Below are 20430 nucleotides of genomic sequence, written 5' to 3'. Positions count from 1 at the left end.
GTCTTCTTCTTCTTCTTGCTTTACGGCGGATCGCAGACTTATAAGTGCATTACCGCTACCTATCTCTGAAGTGGACCATTGCCACTCCTAATTGAGATTGTAGATAGAGTGTCAATGGTCCATTTGAGAGATAGGTGGCGGTAATGCACTTATTAGTCTGCGATCCGCCATAAAGCAAGAAGAAGAAGAAGACGCGTCAGGCACCGGCCGCTCAGGATGCGCTCTGGACAGTTCAAGCATTGCGGTGAAAATCAGAGGTAAAAAACGATATACTGTTCAGTGTGTATGTTTTTTTGACTCTCAAAGCCGTGATTCCTATTCACTTCCATTATAAGACTGACAGACTGCAACGGTTTGTGTTAAAAATCTTTGTTTGTGTTCTAATGAAAAAACAAAGTCACCTACATATTGGATGCCCTGGGGGTAAGCAGATAAACCTCAAATTTTCATTTTTGGGTGAACTATCCCTTTAAGCATGTTGCTCAAGGACCTGGAAATTGATGCGTTTTCACAGCTGCTGTACAAATGGTTATTTTTATGGTTGCTATTCTAAACCTTAAACCACTGTACGAAAACTAGGGGTGGGCACTGTGATCAAAATGCTATCTACTGTAATCATTTTTATCATGATATCTTAAAAATGTTTTCTTTCCTGTCCAGAACTCACCTTGGTCATGTCAACTCCTTCTTTGCAGAATTGCTTGTAGTATTCCCTATCATCTTCCTTTCGTAAAGCTTTAACTAAAGTCATGAATTTATCGGGACATCTCTCCACACAGATCTGTCAAATGAACATAAAAACACCTGTAACATTCTGTATTGCAAATGTGTGTGACAAACACTATAGATACATAAGGTACTGCAAAAAGAGGTTAACCGAACCTGCGTGGTGGGACACTGAAACTCCAGCAGGACCAGAGGACTGGCACACTTCAAGATGTTGAAGTAGAACAGCAGGGGCTTCTTCCTGGTTATTCAGGAAAAATGAACAGTCATGTCTGAGATACATCTGAGTAACAACCTATTTAACAATTTAACCACAGAACTGCATTTAAAGTCTATTGTGATGGCAAAGTGAAACACAGTTTTCAAAGAAACAGCTTTACTCACTCAAGTGGGGAGCCGACCTGTCCACAAAACTGACCCTTACTGTCTGTTGGGTAAAGCACTTTCCGAGGGTCACCCTGAGACCATGCTGGAACAAAAGATACAGCGCTGTCAGTGTGGAAAGACAATAACTTGTCCTCTGAAATGGACACGGTTTAATGCTTTCTGCCATCTACATTTAGCAGCACTGTGCATAAAAATGTGAAAATGAATAGACTGAAATGTACCCAGAATCCCAACTGCAAAGTAGCCCAGCAAGGCCAAGATGAACAGGATACAACAGAGAATGTCTGTGCAGCCCCTGTTCACCAAGAAAAGCACACACACTCAGTGCTACAACACAAATCTTGACATGGATGTTTATGAGATGAATGTTAAAATAAAAGTTTTTAAAAATCACTGCAATTACATGTCTCAGACAGGGTTCTTATTTAAAACTTTTTTTTTAAACCATAAAAAAGTCATTACTTGAAATAATTTGGCAAAGCTGCAGTGTCTATTTAGGGAAGCAGGTTGGGCCGAGGAAGTGCATCCTGTAGTGGCTGCAGTAAATGTTATGAAATTCTTGTATTCAAGGCATGCTGCTCTAATCAATTCAATTTATTTAATTATGTTTGTCCTTTTTGTTGTATTGATTTAAGGAGTTTACTTATTTGCTTATATACGATCAAAAACAGTATCTGAACACTTTAGGATACTTAGTGAGTTAAAAATCTTCGTTTGTGTTCTACTGAAGAAACAAAGTCACCTACATCTTGGATGCCCTAGGGGTAAGCAGATAAACATCAAATTTTCATTTTTGGGTGAACTATCCCTTTAATGTTACGGTATTGATCACATATCAAACCGAGGGACAAACAAATAATAGTGCAAAAATAATGCTTGTGCTTTTCAAATGATTCTAGAAGTGTCCAAATACTTTTTTAAACAATATATCTTTTGTTTCAATATATTAAACCCAACAGATATCTTTTTTTGCTAAATGTGTTGTCGTCCATATTTAAGATTTGAAAGAAGTCTCTTTTGCTAATCAAGACATTTATTTTGATCATAAAATATTATTCTAATTTAAAAGAACGGTTTTCTATTTCAGTATATTTTAAAATGTATTTATTTTGGTAGTTAATTAATTTTATTTTATACTGTCTAATAACCTATTCATGTGGTATTCACGCTACTCAAAGTTAAGCAGTTCTTTTTCAACTAAATAAATATTTAGTAGTAATACAAATAGTAACGATTTATGCTCTACATCTCTAAAAGAGTTTTGTGACATAACTTTACACCAGGGCTGCATTTAAAAGTAAGCATATTAAGCATATCTTCTCAATACTCTGAAAACGCCTTACTGATGAAAAAATTGAAATACCAAACCTCGTTTCCCATGATACGAGCCACTTTCCATTTGACCCTCTTTTCAGTATTTTTAGTCTTAATTTTTAGTTATCGGCAGACAGTCTCTACAACACTTCCGACGTTTTGAAACAGGAAACTAGTCATGGTTCGCATCCTCAGTAATACATCTTGACTGTTATTCTCAGAAAATGCACTTCCTTGACTTTAAATGTGTAGCATATTTACATATCATACTATGGTGAGAGAGCTTTTTTATCTATTTATTTTTTATAGCTAAAATGGTGTTGTTTTTAATCGTTTTTATTTCATGATGTACTAACAGGATGTGTTTAAAAAATCACAGCCAATCAGAAGAAAATTTTTACGGGCTCTTTCCACGAGCACTCAGAATGAAATGGACAAGTACATAATCTTATGCTTCAGAAATTTCCTACTTCCCACTTCTGAAGGCGTAATTACGAGTTTGTTGTAGGGATGTAACGATTACCAGTTTGACGATAAATCATGATAAAATTGCCCACGGTTAGCTCAGTAATACATCTTGACTGTTATTCTCAGAAAATGCACTTCCTTGACTTTAAATGTGTAGCATATTTACATATCATACTATGGTGAGAGAGCTTTTTTATCTATTTATTTTTTATAGCTAAAATGGTGTTGTTTTTAATCGTTTTTATTTCATGATGTACTAACAGGATGTGTTTAAAAAATCACAGCCAATCAGAAGAAAATTTTTACGGGCTCTTTCCATGAGCACTCAGAATGAAATGGACAAGTACATAATCTTATGCTTCAGAAATTTCCTACTTCCCACTTCTGAAGGCGTAATTACGAGTTTGTTGTAGGGATGTAACGATTACCAGTTTGACGATAAATCATGATAAAATTGCCCACGGTTAGTATTACCGTTTCATCTTTTAATTATCATTAAAACTGTATTAGATTGCCACGATTTGAACAACTCGCGATAAATAAATACTGTTCAGCATAAAGCACAGTTTTTAAGTAACAGTCTCACGTGCACACAGCATGCAGGGTAGTTTCGTTTTGAGTGAAAACAGGGCGGAAAATCTGGGAGGTTTTACATGAGATATTTCAACTATTTCAGCTATTAAACTGTTGTCAGTCTAGTTGTCATTTAAAATCCGAACATCATTGGTAATGTTATTGTTTTAGTGATTATGCAAACAAAAAGTGATTTTATTTGTTGTTTGTTGATTTTTAAATATAAAACTTGGTGAAGTGATTTATGTGTCTGTACTTTTTTAACATCTCCAGCACATTTGAACAATACCGTGATAATACCGATAACCGTGATAATTTTGGTCACTATAATCGTGATAAGAAATTTTCAAACCGTTACATCCCTAGTTTGTGGTGTTCAAGTGCTTTGTTGGCGAAAAGAGAATCATCGAGGACACCAGGTTTATTCTTGCCTATTTCTTAAGGAAATCTTATTACCGTTTTTTTCGATTGCTAAAACACTATAACCAGGCTTTTGAGCTAAAATTTCAACGCCATTTTAAAAAAAACAGCACACCCATTTCCCTAAACTATAAAAAAGTTTCTCATTCTTGTGAACAAGTTGCGACTGCTTACATTCATGCAATTGATTATGTACATTTGTCTGCGGTTTCCTACATTATCAGTTGCTATTGTCATGTTGCTCAAAATGTATTATATAGTTCTCTGTGCTATAGTCTTACCCCTCAAAACCTCAAGTCATTAGTTCATCGTATAAGTCATTACGGTAAATGCAAAATGGTTGATCTAGTTGTCATAAACTGTCAAGCATATTTTCTACACATTTCTAGACTTTTCATAAATTTGCCATTGTTCAAGTGATGACTTTCACTAATGAAGAGAATATAGATCAACCAATGACAAACCAGTTCTCTGAAATAGCTCAAAGGTACATCTCATGAACCTTCAATTGGAAATCATATATAGACAGAGGACAACACAAGAGTTACAAATTCTGACAATAGACTTTTTCAATTTTATTTTCACCTTTGTGCCCATATTTCTTTTTCTTTTCTATTCCACAATGACGTTGTAATGTGTTTTTTATTTTTATTTTTTGGTCAGATCACTAGTAAAAGTGTAACTGTGAATCATATATCCAGTCTTTTTCAATCAATATCCCACATACAGTAATGTGTAAATTTGTACTTTTGAAATGGATATATGGCATACATAAGAAGTGCAGCCTTCTGCATTTCAGTACAATAACTGTCATCCAAACTGTTGCCATAGTTTACATCAGGTAATACTTAATACAGAATGCAGTGTTATATTGACAACATGACTAAGCATCTTGCTTGTGAACAATGACACAAGGACTTTTCATTCTGATGGCACTGATATGTTCACTGACAAATACTTACTTCTGAGAGATGAACTAAAGATTTTGAGTAAGTTACAGGCCTTTGCAGGAAATCCATTGTGTGGTGCTGTTTGTACGAATTGTTTTGAGAAATGCACATACTCTTCTGCAGTACATTAAATTAAGGAATAAAACACTTGGGGAGTACCACAAGCAGCACTTATTACCGGTTTTTGCCTATTGTTTTGAATTCATCTAATCAGTCACATCTAATCAGTGTGTAAGACTGTGTTGTAGTGTGTGTTTTTGAGGGTTTGTGTGTCATGTCTGAGAGCAAAGTTTGGTTTGTCAGCAAGACTGAGTTGTTTTGAGTGGAGAGCTTCATTTTGACCTGAATAGGAAGTTTGGGGAATTGAGTTAGAAGTCATGGATTTCGCAAAAAAGAGGCATAATTTCAAGAAATGTGTTTAAGCAATCGAGAAAAACTGTAAAACCTAAATGTATTGAAGATATTCAACCAACATTGATTAGATTTTGAATAAAATGTAGCGATAGTCATAGGCCTAGCTAGTCATCCTGCTGACGATTCAGAATTTCAGTCAAATAAATTTTGTTTTACATTAATTCCGATAGCACATAAAGGCAGTATAATTCATAGGCCTAAATATTAAACCATTTTAAAATGATTAAAAATACATACTGAGTGACTGATGCAATCTTTGTCATGGAACACACTTGTTGGTTCACATTGACTTCACAGTTTAAACAATTATGTTTCCTTTCATTTATTTCCAAGATCTGAGGTAAACTATCCATTTTCGCCTTCAGTATGGCTACAAAGGTCACATTGACATGGAAAAAATGCATTTTATCGTGTGTTGCGGCGGCGTGCCTGGTGTAAATATGAATGAATTTCCTTCAATTCATTCAAACTGAAATCGAGTTCTATAAAGCTAGGTTATTTTTGGGAAATTTTAACAAGCATAGAGGATTTATGGTGACACTAATGGCCAGTTGTTTATTTTAATTGTTGTTTACACAAGCATTTTAGTACTAGAAAATCCAAGGAAATTCAAGCAATTCAAGCGATCAGATTGACATTTTAAGCGCCAAAAAAGGGAGCTATTTTCATAAAGCCAATCTGTAGTGCACAGCTGTTGTTTATGTGGAAAGGCATGGTTGTGAGTTATCAGTTTGCTCTGTCTTTTCTACGTGCATTATTCTCAAGCTTGATCTGATCAGACGTATGGCCAGAAGGCAACCTACAGCTTGATTCTAATCACACACTTTGGCCCCTGTTTCAAACTGACCTTTTCCACCCGCAAAGTCACGTGATCTCCAGACACAATAAGGGGCACGGATATTTGAGATGCCTTTGTAGTTATAAGGGCATTGCAATGTTGTGAGATTGCTAGGCAACCGGAGAGAAGTGTATCATTTTCATTCACGAACGAGCCTTAGAAAAGTTACAGTCGTGAGGAGGCGCTTCCCATATAGTCTTAAGTCAGAGATTTACTATAATGATCTCTGGTGTTCATGTGGTTAAGAGACCGTATTGCAATCCAGAAGACGATGACAAAAAGTCATCTGAGCATGTGAGTATACTTCACTCCTGCCCAGACTCTTTAAAATCACGCTACAACTTGTTCTCCAAAGCAGAACTTCAAAAAACCTTCAAATGACGTTCAGGAATGAGACTGGGGCTCTAGAGGAAACGGGAGAATAGGCTTTAGGAAGTCAGCTTAATCTAGTTTAGGCATGCTTCATCAGGCTTTTTTCGTTTTTAGTGACAATTTTAAATGAGGATCTTTAAGATGATGAAGCAGTCAAGGAGTATTACTATCTTTAACCCTTAGAGTAGAGAAGCAAACCACTGAACCAGGCCTATTATCAAGCCTCATTTTCTGACCCAAGATAATCAAATCTGCACCTTCAGTGTCATTAAGCAAGAATCATCTTTGGATGGAAATCACACTGAAGCTATAAATTATCCCAGCAATATTACAAGTCATAATGAAATATAGGACATACATTTTTTACTTTACTCCCTATATAAGTCACTTTCAGTGTGAGTTATTTGACATGAACTGTGGTGGTTATGGGAAAACTGGACTTGGTCTTGATCCTCTTTCTCGATTTTCTGTCTCTCTACTACGTTGTCTACCAATAATATTGGGACAAAAGTTTTAAAATGGTTAATAAACTACAATAACTATAATATTTTAGTGGAAATTTAGATTTACACTAAGTAAAGGCAAGTAAGGGAATTCACTTATTTTTGGCCTAAATGTTGCAGGGATATTATAGTTAATTAAAACCATTAAAAAAAAAAACATTTCATTTCTTGAAATAGACTTAATTAAACTTTACCTGAAAATTAAAAAGATATTTTTTAGCTGAAATAAAATATTATAGAAATTATTACAAATGACAAAAACTCTCTCTCTCTCTCTCTCTCTCTCTATATATATATATATATAATAGAAATAAATATAATAAAAATTATTTAAAAACTTTAACTACAATAAATATCAACATGGAAAATATAAAGATAAAACACTAATTTAAAATATTAATCAAACTATAACAATATCCTAATGATACTAAAATAACAATTTTTATAGATGCAACCTGTTGTTTCTATAAACATAGTTTGGTTTTATAGAAACCACACTGCTGTTAGCATGGTAATGGAAAACCTTTCAGAGGTTTACATGTGGTTCCTATGGTTTTATGGCAAACATCATGCAGATTATTCAAGCATGCAAGGTCATGTAAAATTAAAATTTGTTTTAAAGCAGAGTATTTGCCTTTTTCTGAATAACTTGAACAAGTATTGCATTTAGTTAATAAAACACACTCTTTTTTACAAACCTTTTTATATTTCCATTAAGGTGTATCCGTTTATTTTAAAGTGGGGCAATCCACTAAAAATGCCCATATAGACATTCAATCTTACTGTTACACAAACATTAACAGGCAACATTGATGAAAACTCCATTTATAATGCGTGTGTGATAGCAGGCAATGGGAGATGCAGTTATAGACACATGTACTTATTAGGGCGCATAAACAACCATATGATGATCGCAGTAATTATTGACCTGGGAGTAATTACGCCAGCCATGTGTTTGAGCCCACGCCTATTGTTTTCTTGATTACATCCGTCCTATGTATCCTCTCTCACACACCGGTCTAATGCATTGCGTCAATACATTCACGCATGATTTATGTCGAGCACCAGTGTGCAAGTCTGCATTACTGTTATTCTTCATTAAAATGCCTGAGACCCACGCCCCTCGCATTAGTCATTGTTTTCATCAGAGGACCATCCCCAGCACTTTCAGAAGGAGCAACCCTTAAAAATGAAAATGTCTTACCATATTTGGACTCTGGATTTTTCTCCTCCGGCTCCATTTGAAAACAAAGGATGCGCACTTGTGGCAGTCACTTAAATCTCGAAATGAAGAGTATCGCCGTTGCCTAATCTTGTGAGGACTTGGCCATCAGTAATTCCGCTGCTCTACAGTGGAAGTGTGTAGCAGACAGCAGCGCATTCTACAGTACACGCATGACGACGTGTTTCGCTTTTCCGAGAGCGTGAGAGCTGAACCCACCAATGAGAGGACAGGAAAAAATGACAGGCAGCTGTCACAGCCAATGAAACATAAACGCTCCTTCGCTGAAAATCGCCAGCGTTTGGCCTATAAAGGAATCACAGTTTTGATTATTCTAGATGTTAAATTACAAAAACAACACGCAATTGATACAATACTCATTCGTTTCACCATTAACAAGTTTTTAAAGATTAACTTACTCTGAATAAAGATCTGTACATTCAGTGTTTCTGTATGATAATGATAAATTGTGTTAGAATGCAACATTTGTTTCTAACAAAGAATTTTGGGCGTGAGAAAGTGCAAATTCACGCAGTTTGGCGGAATAGCAGGACGGTTCCTAGAAATACTAATTAAATTAACGTTTTAACAATACTTACCCAATCGGATACTCTCTGATTGTCATGAATAATGTAATGAACAGGATCAAGTTTCACACCAGGTGACAAAGTTGTGCAATTTTGGGCACCTCCCAGACCCTTTACAAAACCGTTTTAATGACACATTAAAGATTGTATATATATAGCTACAGAAAGGATAATAAATAAAAAACAAAATTAACATTATTAAGTTTACATTTTGAGAGCATTTGGTTTAAAAAATAAATGTAAAAAAATAAAATTACATAAAGCATGGAACTTTTTAATGTAATTTCAACATTAACAGAACAATATAGGCTACCATAAGTACAACTTTAAGTCCTCACAGACTGAGGCAATCCAAAAAATTCAAAATGTACTCCCAATTTCACCATATCCCAAGTAATGGCTAGATGGAAAAATAGATACTCTTTGTTTTATTCAATTACCTACTTCAGTCCAAAATGAATTAACCAAATTACAATGAAGAAATAAGTGTTCAACAGTTTCTACATCATTATTACAGAATTGACAAATGTTACAATCTACATTAAATCTTAATCTCAGAAATTCCTTAGCAGGATAAATATCATACATAATTTTAAAATGCACAAGCATGGAACATTTAATAAGTCCCAACAACGCTACAACCCCGATTAATTGAAAAAATATGTCGCCCCCAGGTGGGTATAAAAGAACACTAGTTTGTAACAGGATTAATTAATTAATTAATTTCTATGACGTTGCACTTTTAATAAAAAATTAGCCATAATTATAAAATACGCTCTGATTAATGTGCTGATTAATGAAAACATAAACAATAAAAAAATACAATTTTTCAGAAGTTTCAAAAGTAGCCTAATTTGTATTTTAGGCCATGCAATTTCAGGCTGAAACAACACACATCGTCACACACAGACAAAGCATCTTTATCTTCATTTTAGTTACAAAGACCTATGTCATTCTGTTTCATTCTGTAACGTTAAAGTACATTAAAACCAACTGGATCTTCTCCATGGGTAATTGCAAAAAAATATTATGGATCAATCTCATGTAGGTTTTGGTTTTTTGATATATAGCCACCTGTAATTATGCACGTGCACGACATGAAAATATATTCATAACAGAAATATTACCCAGCAGTCATTTTATGTTACAACAGAGCAAAGCACTTTAAAAATTCCTCTCCGCGCACACGCCTGTTCTAATCATCCAATCGGAGCGCGCGGTGCCGGAAAACGCCTTCGACATGCCACAGGATTTCAGACGTTGCCATCAGCCATTTTGAATGTGGCATGATCAAACAAACTTCAGTTAAATTTTTTATTTAAAATGTCAAAATTCGATATTAGCCATTTTTAGTTCATATAATAACTGGTGTATGTAATTATGTAGTATAAAATAATTAGTGACGTTTTATAAAGATAAAAAAAACAATGTTACATATTTATTGTGGCAGCTACACAGAGTCAAAGGCATTAAAAAACATACCTCACAAAAGATGGAGGATTCGATCTTCCAATATGTGCGTGTGACACGTTCAACAGCTCTGCTCTGAATATAACTAGTGCTACAGTAACGTAGACAGGGAAATCATCTGATCGAAGGCGCTGAAGGTAGTATATTTTAAATACATTTTCCAATATGACTGCATTGCGAATAGAACAACTGTTTACAACTACATGTTTTTGAAATCTGTCTGATAAGGTGTGATACGTTGTGTAATCATGCGTGGACTAGACAGTAATTCAACAGAAAATAACCTTAATAATGGGAAAATAATAACTGACACCTACAATAATAACTCACGATTTGAATGGTATTAAAACAGATAAAAGTTGCAGTTGTTAAGAATACTCATAAAATTACATTTTACAGTATTCATGATAACATGAGATAATAACATAACTCAAAACAAAACTAAAAATGCATTTAGTGTTTTGTGAAACTTACAAGACATCGAAAATGTAAAAACGTAAAACCACCAAACAGGATGGAATTACCACAGGAAATATTAAAAATGAAAGTGACTGTGAAATAAACTTGTGTAGATACTGTTATAATGTTGCTTTAACAGTATTAATAATGCATATTGTTACATTGTTTCAGGTTTGAATGCACCATGGCATTGAGAACAGCTTTATCACGCCTGCTGGTGAACTCACAGAGATGTTCTCTGATCTCTGTGTCAAGGGCCCAGGGCACTTCAGCATCTGCAGCATATGGTTAGATCACTAATTCACCATAACATAACCATAACTTTGAATGATCGTATCAGTCGTTAGGACAACAAAAATAGACAAAACAGGAAAACGAGAGTTTTATGGCACATAAACTAAACTCATTTTACATTCACATTAAAAGTTGATCAAATTGCATCAAGTTTCAGAATTAATGTGTTTTCATGTTAAGGCTTGGTAACTAAATCTCAAATTGTCTTGTCTATCAGAGACAGAGGAGCAAGCGAAAAAAGCAGCAAAAACACGTAAATATATTTATTTAATATTTTCCAATTGTAATGTTTGAATTTGACATCATGTACTGTATTTGAGCTGAAACTAAAAAGCTTTTTGATTTCTAGCTAAGGTGCAGTTTAACTGGCGTGATGCGTTGGATCTGGAAGGACAGCTCACAGAGGAGGAGATCATGATCAGAGACAGTTTCCGCACATACTGCCAGGAGAAGCTCATGCCCCGTATCCTCATGGCCAACAGGAATGAACGTAAGTAGAACAACTAGTCACATCTGATGTATTAGAACGGGGGTCAGCAACCTTCATGCATGATTAAAGCGATAGATCTGTCAGGACCACTATCGTCAAAGATGATTGACAATTAGCATACAGTTTGGATTGGTGGTATGGTTCTGTTCTGGGCAAGAACTCCCTGCGCATCCATGCAGCCTAGCATGGATGAGAGCAGGGAGAGCAGCGATAACCCCCCCAGGGTAAACAGAACAGAACCAACATAAATGTATTGCAGATATTGTTAAAGTTCAATAATTTTATGTACACATTTTAGAATTAGTCTGATTCAAAGGAGAATCAGAAGGCTGAATCCTGACTGACAGAGGAGGAGCTGGGGATGGAGGAGGGTAATTAGCTATTGAGCAATGCGAAAACTGCTGATAATACTGAGGGACCTTATATATGAATGCTTAGATAGGTGTCGTATTCCCATAGGTAGATGGGGATCAGCTGAGAGTCAGCTGATGCGAGCTTGACTAACGTGACCTGCCAGAACTAACGCTACGCTAGATGTCCAAAATGAATTAACCAAATTACAATGAAGAAATAAGTGTTCAACAGTTTCTACATCATTATTACAGAATTGACAAATGTTACAATCTACATTAAATCTTAATCTCAGAAATTCCTTAGCAGGATAAATATCATACATAATTTTAAAATGCACAAGCATGGAACATTTAATAAGTCCCAACAACGCTACAACCCCGATTAATTGAAAAAATATGTCGCCCCCAGGTGGGTATAAAAGAACACTAGTTTGTAACAGGATTATTAATTTCTATAATTTCTATGACGTTGCACTTTTAATAAAAAATTAGCCATAATTATAAAATACGCTCTGCTGATTAATGTGATTAATGAAAACATAAACAATAAAAAAATACAATTTTTCAGAAGTTTCAAAAGTAGCCTAATTTGTATTTTAGGCCATGCAATTTCAGGCTGAAACAACACACATCGTCACACACAGACAAAGCATCTTTATCTTCATTTTAGTTACAAAGACCTATGTCATTCTGTTTCATTCTGTAACGTTAAAGTACATTAAAACCAACTGGATCTTCTCCATGGGTAATTGCAAAAAAATATTATGGATCAATCTCATGTAGGTTTTGTTTTTTTGATATATAGCCACCTGTAATTATGCACGTGCACGACATGAAAATATATTCATAACAGAAATATTACCCAGCAGTCATTTTATGTTACAACAGAGCAAAGCACTTTAAAAATTCCTCTCCGCGCACACGCCTGTTCTAATCATCCAATCGGAGCGCGCGGTGCCGGAAAACGCCTTCGACATGCCACAGGACTTCAGACGTTGCCATCAGCCATTTTGAATGTGGCATGATCAAACAAACTTCAGTTAAATTTTTTATTTAAAATGTCAAAATTCGATATTAGCCATTTTTAGTTCATATAATAACTGGTGTATGTAATTATGTAGTATAAAATAATTAGTGACGTTTTATAAAGATAAAAAAAACAATGTTACATATTTATTGTGGCAGCTACACAGAGTCAAAGGCATTATAAAACATACCTCACAAAAGATGGAGGATTCGATCTTCCAATATGTGCGTGTGACACGTTCAACAGCTCTGCTCTGAATATAACTAGTGCTACAGTAACGTAGACAGGGAAATCATCTGATCGAAGGCGCTGAAGGTAGTATATTTTAAATACATTTTCCAATACGACTGCATGGCGAATATAACAACTGTTTACAACTACATGTTTTTGAAATCTGTCTGATAAGGTGTGATACGTTGTGCAATTCCAGTTGTGTAACCATGCGTGGACTAGACAGTAATTCACCAGAAAATAACCTTAATAATGGGAAAATAATATTTATAAAGATAAAAAAAACAATGTTACATATTTATTGTGGCAGCTACACAGAGTCAAAGGCATTATAAAACATACCTCACAAAAGATGGAGGATTCGATCTTCCAATATGTGCGTGTGACACGTTCAACAGCTCTGCTCTGAATATAAATAGTGCTACAGTAACGTAGACAGGGAAATCATCTGATCGAAGGCGCTGAAGGTAGTATATTTTAAATACATTTTCCAATATGACTGCATTGCGAATAGAACAACTGTTTACAACTACATGTTTTAAAATATACATCTGAAATACAAATTAAATAGATTTTGAAATCTGTCTGATAAGGTGTGATACGTTGTGTAATCATGCGTGGACTAGACAGTAATTCAACAGAAAATAACCTTAATAATGGGAAAATAATAACTGACACCTACAATAATAACTCACGATTTGAATGGTATTAAAACAGATAAAAGTTGCAGTTGTTAAGAATACTCATAAAATTACATTTTACAGTATTCATGATAACATGAGATAATAACATAACTCAAAACAAAACTAAAAATGCATTTAGTGTTTTGTGAAACTTACAAGACATCGAAAATGTAAAAACGTAAAACCACCAAACAGGATGGAATTACCACAGGAAATATTAAAAATGAAAGTGACTGTGAAATAAACTTGTGTAGATACTGTTATAATGTTGCTTTAACAGTATTAATAATGCATATTGTTACATTGTTTCAGGTTTGAATGCACCATGGCATTGAGAACAGCTTTATCACGCCTGCTGGTGAACTCACAGAGATGTTCTCTGATCTCTGTGTCAAGGGCCCAGGGCACTTGGGTAATTAGCTATTGAGCAATGCGAAAACTGCTGATGATACTGAGGGACCTTATATATGAATGCTTAGATAGGTGTCGTATTCCTATAGGTAGATGGGGATCAGCTGAGAGTCAGCTGATGCGAGCTTGACTAACGTGACCTGCCAGAACTAACGCTACGCTTGATTTTGCCCAAAAATGAAAATACTGTCATCATTTACTCACCCTCACTTCCTGTTTGAGTTTCTTTTTCTGTTGAACACAAAGAAAGATATTTTGAAGAATGTGAGTAAACAAACAGTTGATGGTAGCAATTGACTTCCATAGTATTTAGCATTCTTCGAAATATCCTAAATGATGACAGAATTTAGATTTTTGGGTGAACTATCCCCTTAATTCTTCTTACCTCAGGTTTTATTTTATTTTATCTATAAAGGTTGATGGTCTCTGTATTATAATGTCTTGATAAGAAAAGCCCTGAAATTTTAATCTATGGCTCTGAATTCACAGATTTCCATCGAGAGATTTTAAACGAGATGGGAGAGCTTGGTGTCCTTGGGCCTACGATTCAAGGTAAACGCAGACTTTAAAATGGCTGTTAATGAGAATCATCCTCATGAAAATGGAACAAAATGCAAACCACAGTCTCATTAAACATCATATCTCTTATATACAGCTTCCAGGTGACTCTGATTCTGTTGTTCGTGACACTGAATGTATAATGTACATAGTCTGACGTTTTTGGATCCTTTGTGTTGAAGGATATGGCTGTGCGGGCACTAGTTACGTGGCATACGGTCTGATCGCCAGGGAGGTGGAGAGAGTGGACAGTGGCTACCGTTCAGTTATGAGTGTCCAGTCCTCACTGGTCATGCACCCTGTCAACGCATATGGAACAGAAGCACAGAAACAGAAATACCTGCCTAAACTGGGTTAGTCAACTGCCTAAACTGCATGTCAGTGCATTGAACTGCTGTAAAAATATTTACATCGCTCAAAATCCCCATGGAAAATCAGTCATTTTAAGATTAATATCAGTCATTTTAAAATTAGTCATTTTTTAAAATAGTAATTTAATTTGAAATTTTGCACATCCCAATTATTCAGTAATTACAAATGACTGGAAAAGTGAAGGAAATTCATTCAAAATGTCTTCACATTTATTAATTGCCCCATGTTATGTGTGTGTGTCATTGTTCCCAGCTCGTGGAGAGATTCTGGGCTGTTTTGGACTTACAGAACCGAACCATGGGAGTGACCCTGGTGGCATGGAGACCAAAGCCAAATACAACCCTTCCAGCAGGACATATACCATCAGTGGGGCAAAAACATGGTTAGTGACCCTGAATAGTTTGGTTTAGTCAAGAGTCTGGCCTTGGACTCTCTCAATAATCCATATATAATGTCAGAAATAGGCTTTAAATTAAAAAGAGCTTTTCTACAGTACAAATGCATGTCATAGATTTCATTTGTGTTATCAAGTCAGCTAAGATCTATTTTAATATCATTAATATGCTTTATAGTTTTTATTAATATGTTTAAATTGTTTTTTTATGTTGCATTTTCATTTTAAGTTTTTGTTATTTTGTTGTCATTTTTATTAGTTTAATATGTCTGTATAGTTTTATATTTCAGTTTTAGTTTTAATTGTTGTAGTACTTCAAGCTCAAAAATAGTTCAAAAACAGGTTTAAAATTAGTACTATTGGCAGCTAGCTAAAGTAAAATAAAATCTTTTTTAAGACGTTTTTTATTACAAGTAACAAAAAGTTTTTAATAACCCTGATCACACCAATACAAAAGTATAGTATTATGTTCAGTATGCTCATGCAAAAAGCAGTATGCTCATGCAAAATGTAAAAAAAAAAAAAAACAATAAATGTGATGGGGAGGGTAAATTTACTTAAATAAGAGTAATTTACTTAAAGGGGTCATATGATGTTGCTAAAAAGAACATTATTTGCTGTAATGAAAAGTGTTTATGCTTAAAAAAAAACACATTATTTTCCACATACTGTACATTATTGTTTCTCCACTATGCCCCACCTTTCTGAAACGTGTCGATTTTTACAAAGCTCATCGGTCTGAAAAGCGAGGTGTGCTCTGATTGGCCAGGTGACGTAGGTATGTGGGGGCGTGTTAGAACGAGCCGTTTTAGGTAGGTGTGGCTGACTCTTAACTTTTATAAAGAATATCTCTTTGGATTTGAGACTTTAGTCTTTGCAACTTTACAGATCTTCTTTATGCACCAAGAGCTTGTAACACTCCAAAGAGAAACGAAAAATTGAAATCACATCATATGACCCCTTTAAATTTTATTTTACTTAAATAGAACAATAATTTTGTAAGCTTGAATAGTCATCGGCACTCTAAAGTTGCACAGCACTGTATCATTTTATGTGAAGGTCAGTTCATTGGACGGTTTCTTATGTAAGGGCCGTGTACCTACGTCCATATTTAGATTTTATAACTTTACCCTCCACGGGGTGTTTGTCCCTTGCTGGTTTAGGAGGACACTGAAATCTGCTGACCATCTGTTTACTTAAGTATTCAATGTGAATCTGGCTTGACGTCAGAGATGTTTCTGTCTGAGCAGATTTTCAATTTACAGTTACATTTAATCATTTAGCAGACGCTTTTATCTAAAGCCACACTAGTACAGCAGAAAAAAAATTAAACAAACAATATAACAAACTATACTGAAAAAAGAGAAACGACTATGCAATTCATTTTAAATATATTTTTATATTGATCTAATCAAAAAACTGTTCAGTTATTCTATAATCAAATAACACGCCCCATAAAAAAAAATGTAAAGAAATTTTAATTACTATTTTCACTTGACACCTTTCACTTGTGTTGATGTGCAGAACACATACTCACTTTACTGACTTCAGAAATTATTGTTGGTTTTATTGTATTGTTTTTATTTATTTATTTAGCACATAACAAAATATGATACTTTTTTTTTTTTAAAACATCACGTTGCAAGTTGCTTAGTAATTTTTAAGTGAACCACATTAACCATTGACTAACAAAATGTTTTATATTACATGAAAATTCTTATTTTAGCTAATTTAACTTTTGATATTGTGATTTTTAGATTTTTTGGCTTATGTCTAAGGAAAATATAATAAGTATCAAATAAATAATCTTTTTAGTTTGTTTGAATGTTTTTGTCTTTGGGAAAGGCAATATATTTGATTAATATCAAATCAATGTTTGATCAAACCAAAAACTTAAATGAAAAAAAAAATTAACTAGTAAATTGTGTTGTAAGAAATTAGAGTATTGTTTTTAAACTTGGTCCAAAGTATCATTATTTTTGCAAGAACTAAACTAAATTGAAAGCACAAATAAGAATATATATAATAACCCTGCAGTGTACACATAAATCTTGAACACACAGCACAGATGAGTTATGATAAGCGCTTACACAAACACTTTTTTTTCTGTGAGCAGGATCACCAACTCCCCATACGCTGATATCTGTGTGGTGTGGGCCAAATGTGAGGATGGCAGAGGGAGAGGGTTTATCCTGGAGAGAGGAATGAATGGCCTGAGCACCCCAAAGATAGAGGGCAAGTTCTCCCTCAGGGCCTCAGCCACTGGGATGATCCTAATGGACGAGGTTGAAGTGCCAGAGGAAAACCTGCTGCCCCATGTGTCTGGCCTTGCTGTGAGAATGTTTGTCACTGTCATTAATGCATCACTAGTACTCCTGATCACACTTCTGAACAACTGCCTAAATCTCATACCAACCCAGATAACTGAGAGAATCACTGAAATTAAGTGGAAAAATGTAACATGCTCACTAAAGTGATTCTTTACTCTTTTGATATTTGATTAGACGTGTTGATTTCTGTAGGGTCCCTTTGGCTGCCTGAATAACGCCCGTTATGGCATCGCGTGGGGCGCTCTGGGTGCTGCAGAATTTTGTTTCCACGCTGCCCGCCAGTACACTCTGGACAGGTGAGCGGTTTAGCATCAGGTTATCAGTTTAACATTTAACATGCATATATTAGTACTAGTTGTTTTTCGTGTAAGGAAAAGTGTTTATTTTAGGTATTTTACCTAGTTACCAGTTGATGACCTTTATCGCATTTAATTTGAATAGTTCTAAAGTGGGACAAATTAATAGAAAATATTGCATGTATGTATAATAATTAATCTTCCTAATAAAAAATATTGACATGCATGTCACAATAGGGCCAGGCGATGTAACAAAAAAATGGTATCTCAATACTTTTCCAAGTTTCGATGATATTCAGGGTATCACTGAGATACTATTATAGTTTTTATGCTTGTTTTGAATTAGTTTTTTTTTTTTTTTTTTTTTCATTTTTGTTTTAGTCATTTTGTTGTGTGTTTTTGTAAATTTTGTTAGTTTTTTTGTTAGTGTTTTTTATATGTCTAGATAGTTTTCATTCATTTTTTTTAATTTCAGTTTTAGTTATTTTGGTACATCAAGATAAACTATATGAAAATGAGAAATGTTGTCTTGGCAACTAGCCAAAACAATATTTGTTTAAGTTAGTTATAATAATAATAATAATAAAATAGTTAATTTTTTATTTTATTTTATTACAAGTGACAAAAATTGTTTTATGGTTTTAGTTAACTGTAATAACCCCGATTCAGTGTATATATATGATATTTTTGCATTTGGTCTTTAAAAGCTTTTTTCTTTTTCTTTTTTTTGTCTACCATGAAAAAGACTTCATTTAAATAAAACGTTTATTATAAAGTACATACAAATTGTTTACTCCAAAATAAGCACAAAAAATAATAATAATAATAAAGACAAAGTGACCGCTTAGTGCTTTTTAGTAAATTAACACAAAAGTCACATTTAAAAATCACAATAAAATATGAAAATTATACAAGTGTCATTACATTGATTACAGTACTGAGTAATATTAATTAACTGCTTACGATAGGGTTAGGTTCAACACATATGAAGGTACAAGGAGAAGGAAAAAATGTTTTTCATTTTATATGAAAGCTATACCTTTGGCCAGCGGAGGTCAGTATAGGCTTTATGTTGTGGGCTAATGCAATGATAATAATTTCTGTTAGAACACCGATGTAGAGACTTTGTTTAATTTGAACCATACAAATTTTAATAAAATTATTTTCTTCCTTTTCACAGGCACTCATGACATCCATGCTTTGATCTTGGGCAGAGCCATCACTGGACTCCAGTCTTTTACTGTTGGAAAATAAACCCATATTTCTCACTGAACAAGGTTGTAATGGGAAATATTTACTCAACATCCATCCATAAGTGCCTCTGTGTGCTCTCAAATCTTTCGTTTTAGTAAATGGGTCCAAACTCACTTAAATCTGTACGTACAAATCATCAACGGGATCTTCTCTCTAGGGTACTGGATTGACATGAATTAAAATGTCACGTTACAAAGACAGCTGCATTATGAAACAGTGAATGATCTTGTGGTAAAGTTAATTATTGAAAGTCACTGATCCACATTATTCACTGGTACAATGATCATAAGAACTTAATAATGAAAGAGTGGTTTCAAAATACTGTTGAAAACAGGTTTTTAGTCAAGGATGCCAGACATCCTGCTTGCACTTTAGACTCGCTGATCATTGTCAATGACTCTTGTAAGTTTTGTTGTATTTATTGAGTCCTGAAAATAAATCAAATATCAGTATCTTGTGATTCTATGCATTCATTCTGAATAAAATCTAATTTGTTTGTTTTATATGCATTGTGGGTATGTATGTTACCTAACAGTTAAACATTAATAGTTTTTATAATGATGTCCATTTTAATAATAGGTTGGGAAACGCTGTTCTACATGAGCCAATATTTAATAACTAATAATTCTACATCAGGCTATGTAGTATCTGCCAGATCACTGGAAAAAAAAGTATTTCTACTACCCAAACTCTTAGCCTAAAAAGCTACATTTCCTCAAAAAGACTTTTTTTATAACTAATAATTCTACATTAGCCTACATAGTATTTCACAGGGTTATTATAGTTAAATAAAATGAAAACTAAAACCATAAAAAACCTTTGTCTCTTGAAATATTTGAACTGAAATAAAATGTTTAAAAAATGTCAGGTAGTTGCCAAGGCAACATATCTATGTTTTCAGTTTAAGTTGTACTAAAATAACTAAAACTGAAAAAAAAAAAGTTTTATAAAAACTACATAGACATACAAAATAATAATAATAATAAAAACAAAATTACTAAAACTAACTCAAAATTAAAACCGAAAACAAAAGA

The 20430-nt window shown here is 34.1% G+C and overlaps 2 protein-coding genes across 2 annotated transcripts in view; one reads left to right on the top strand and one right to left on the bottom strand.

The window, feature by feature from the left end:
• Positions 1–2493, bottom strand: part of slc44a2 (solute carrier family 44 member 2 (CTL2 blood group)) — an 11776-nt gene extending 9283 nt beyond the window's left edge. The window contains exons 1-5 of the mRNA XM_016510375.1: positions 2477–2493; positions 1335–1408; positions 1111–1195; positions 883–967; positions 668–781 (exon numbers count right to left, since the gene is read on the bottom strand). Coding sequence (XP_016365861.1) covers positions 668–781; positions 883–967; positions 1111–1195; positions 1335–1408; positions 2477–2493 — 375 coding nt within the window. The remainder of the gene's footprint in view (positions 1–667; positions 782–882; positions 968–1110; positions 1196–1334; positions 1409–2476) is intronic.
• Positions 2494–10284: 7791 nt separating this feature from the next.
• LOC107706691 (glutaryl-CoA dehydrogenase, mitochondrial-like) overlaps positions 10285–20430 on the top strand; it is a 12368-nt gene continuing 2222 nt past the window's right edge. Inside the window, exons 1-9 of the mRNA XM_016510493.1 lie at positions 10285–10381; positions 10875–10990; positions 11215–11250; positions 11347–11487; positions 14682–14744; positions 14933–15103; positions 15375–15504; positions 17633–17849; positions 18039–18142. Of these exons, the coding sequence (XP_016365979.1) occupies positions 10888–10990; positions 11215–11250; positions 11347–11487; positions 14682–14744; positions 14933–15103; positions 15375–15504; positions 17633–17849; positions 18039–18142 (965 nt within the window). The 5' untranslated portion in view covers positions 10285–10381; positions 10875–10887. The remainder of the gene's footprint in view (positions 10382–10874; positions 10991–11214; positions 11251–11346; positions 11488–14681; positions 14745–14932; positions 15104–15374; positions 15505–17632; positions 17850–18038; positions 18143–20430) is intronic.

Source organism: Sinocyclocheilus rhinocerous, unplaced genomic scaffold (genome assembly GCF_001515625.1).
Source record: "Sinocyclocheilus rhinocerous isolate Xijiao unplaced genomic scaffold, SAMN03320098_v1.1 scaffold1285, whole genome shotgun sequence".
Taxonomy (NCBI): domain Eukaryota; kingdom Metazoa; phylum Chordata; class Actinopteri; order Cypriniformes; family Cyprinidae; genus Sinocyclocheilus; species Sinocyclocheilus rhinocerous.
This window is presented reverse-complemented; position numbering and strand designations above follow the sequence as displayed.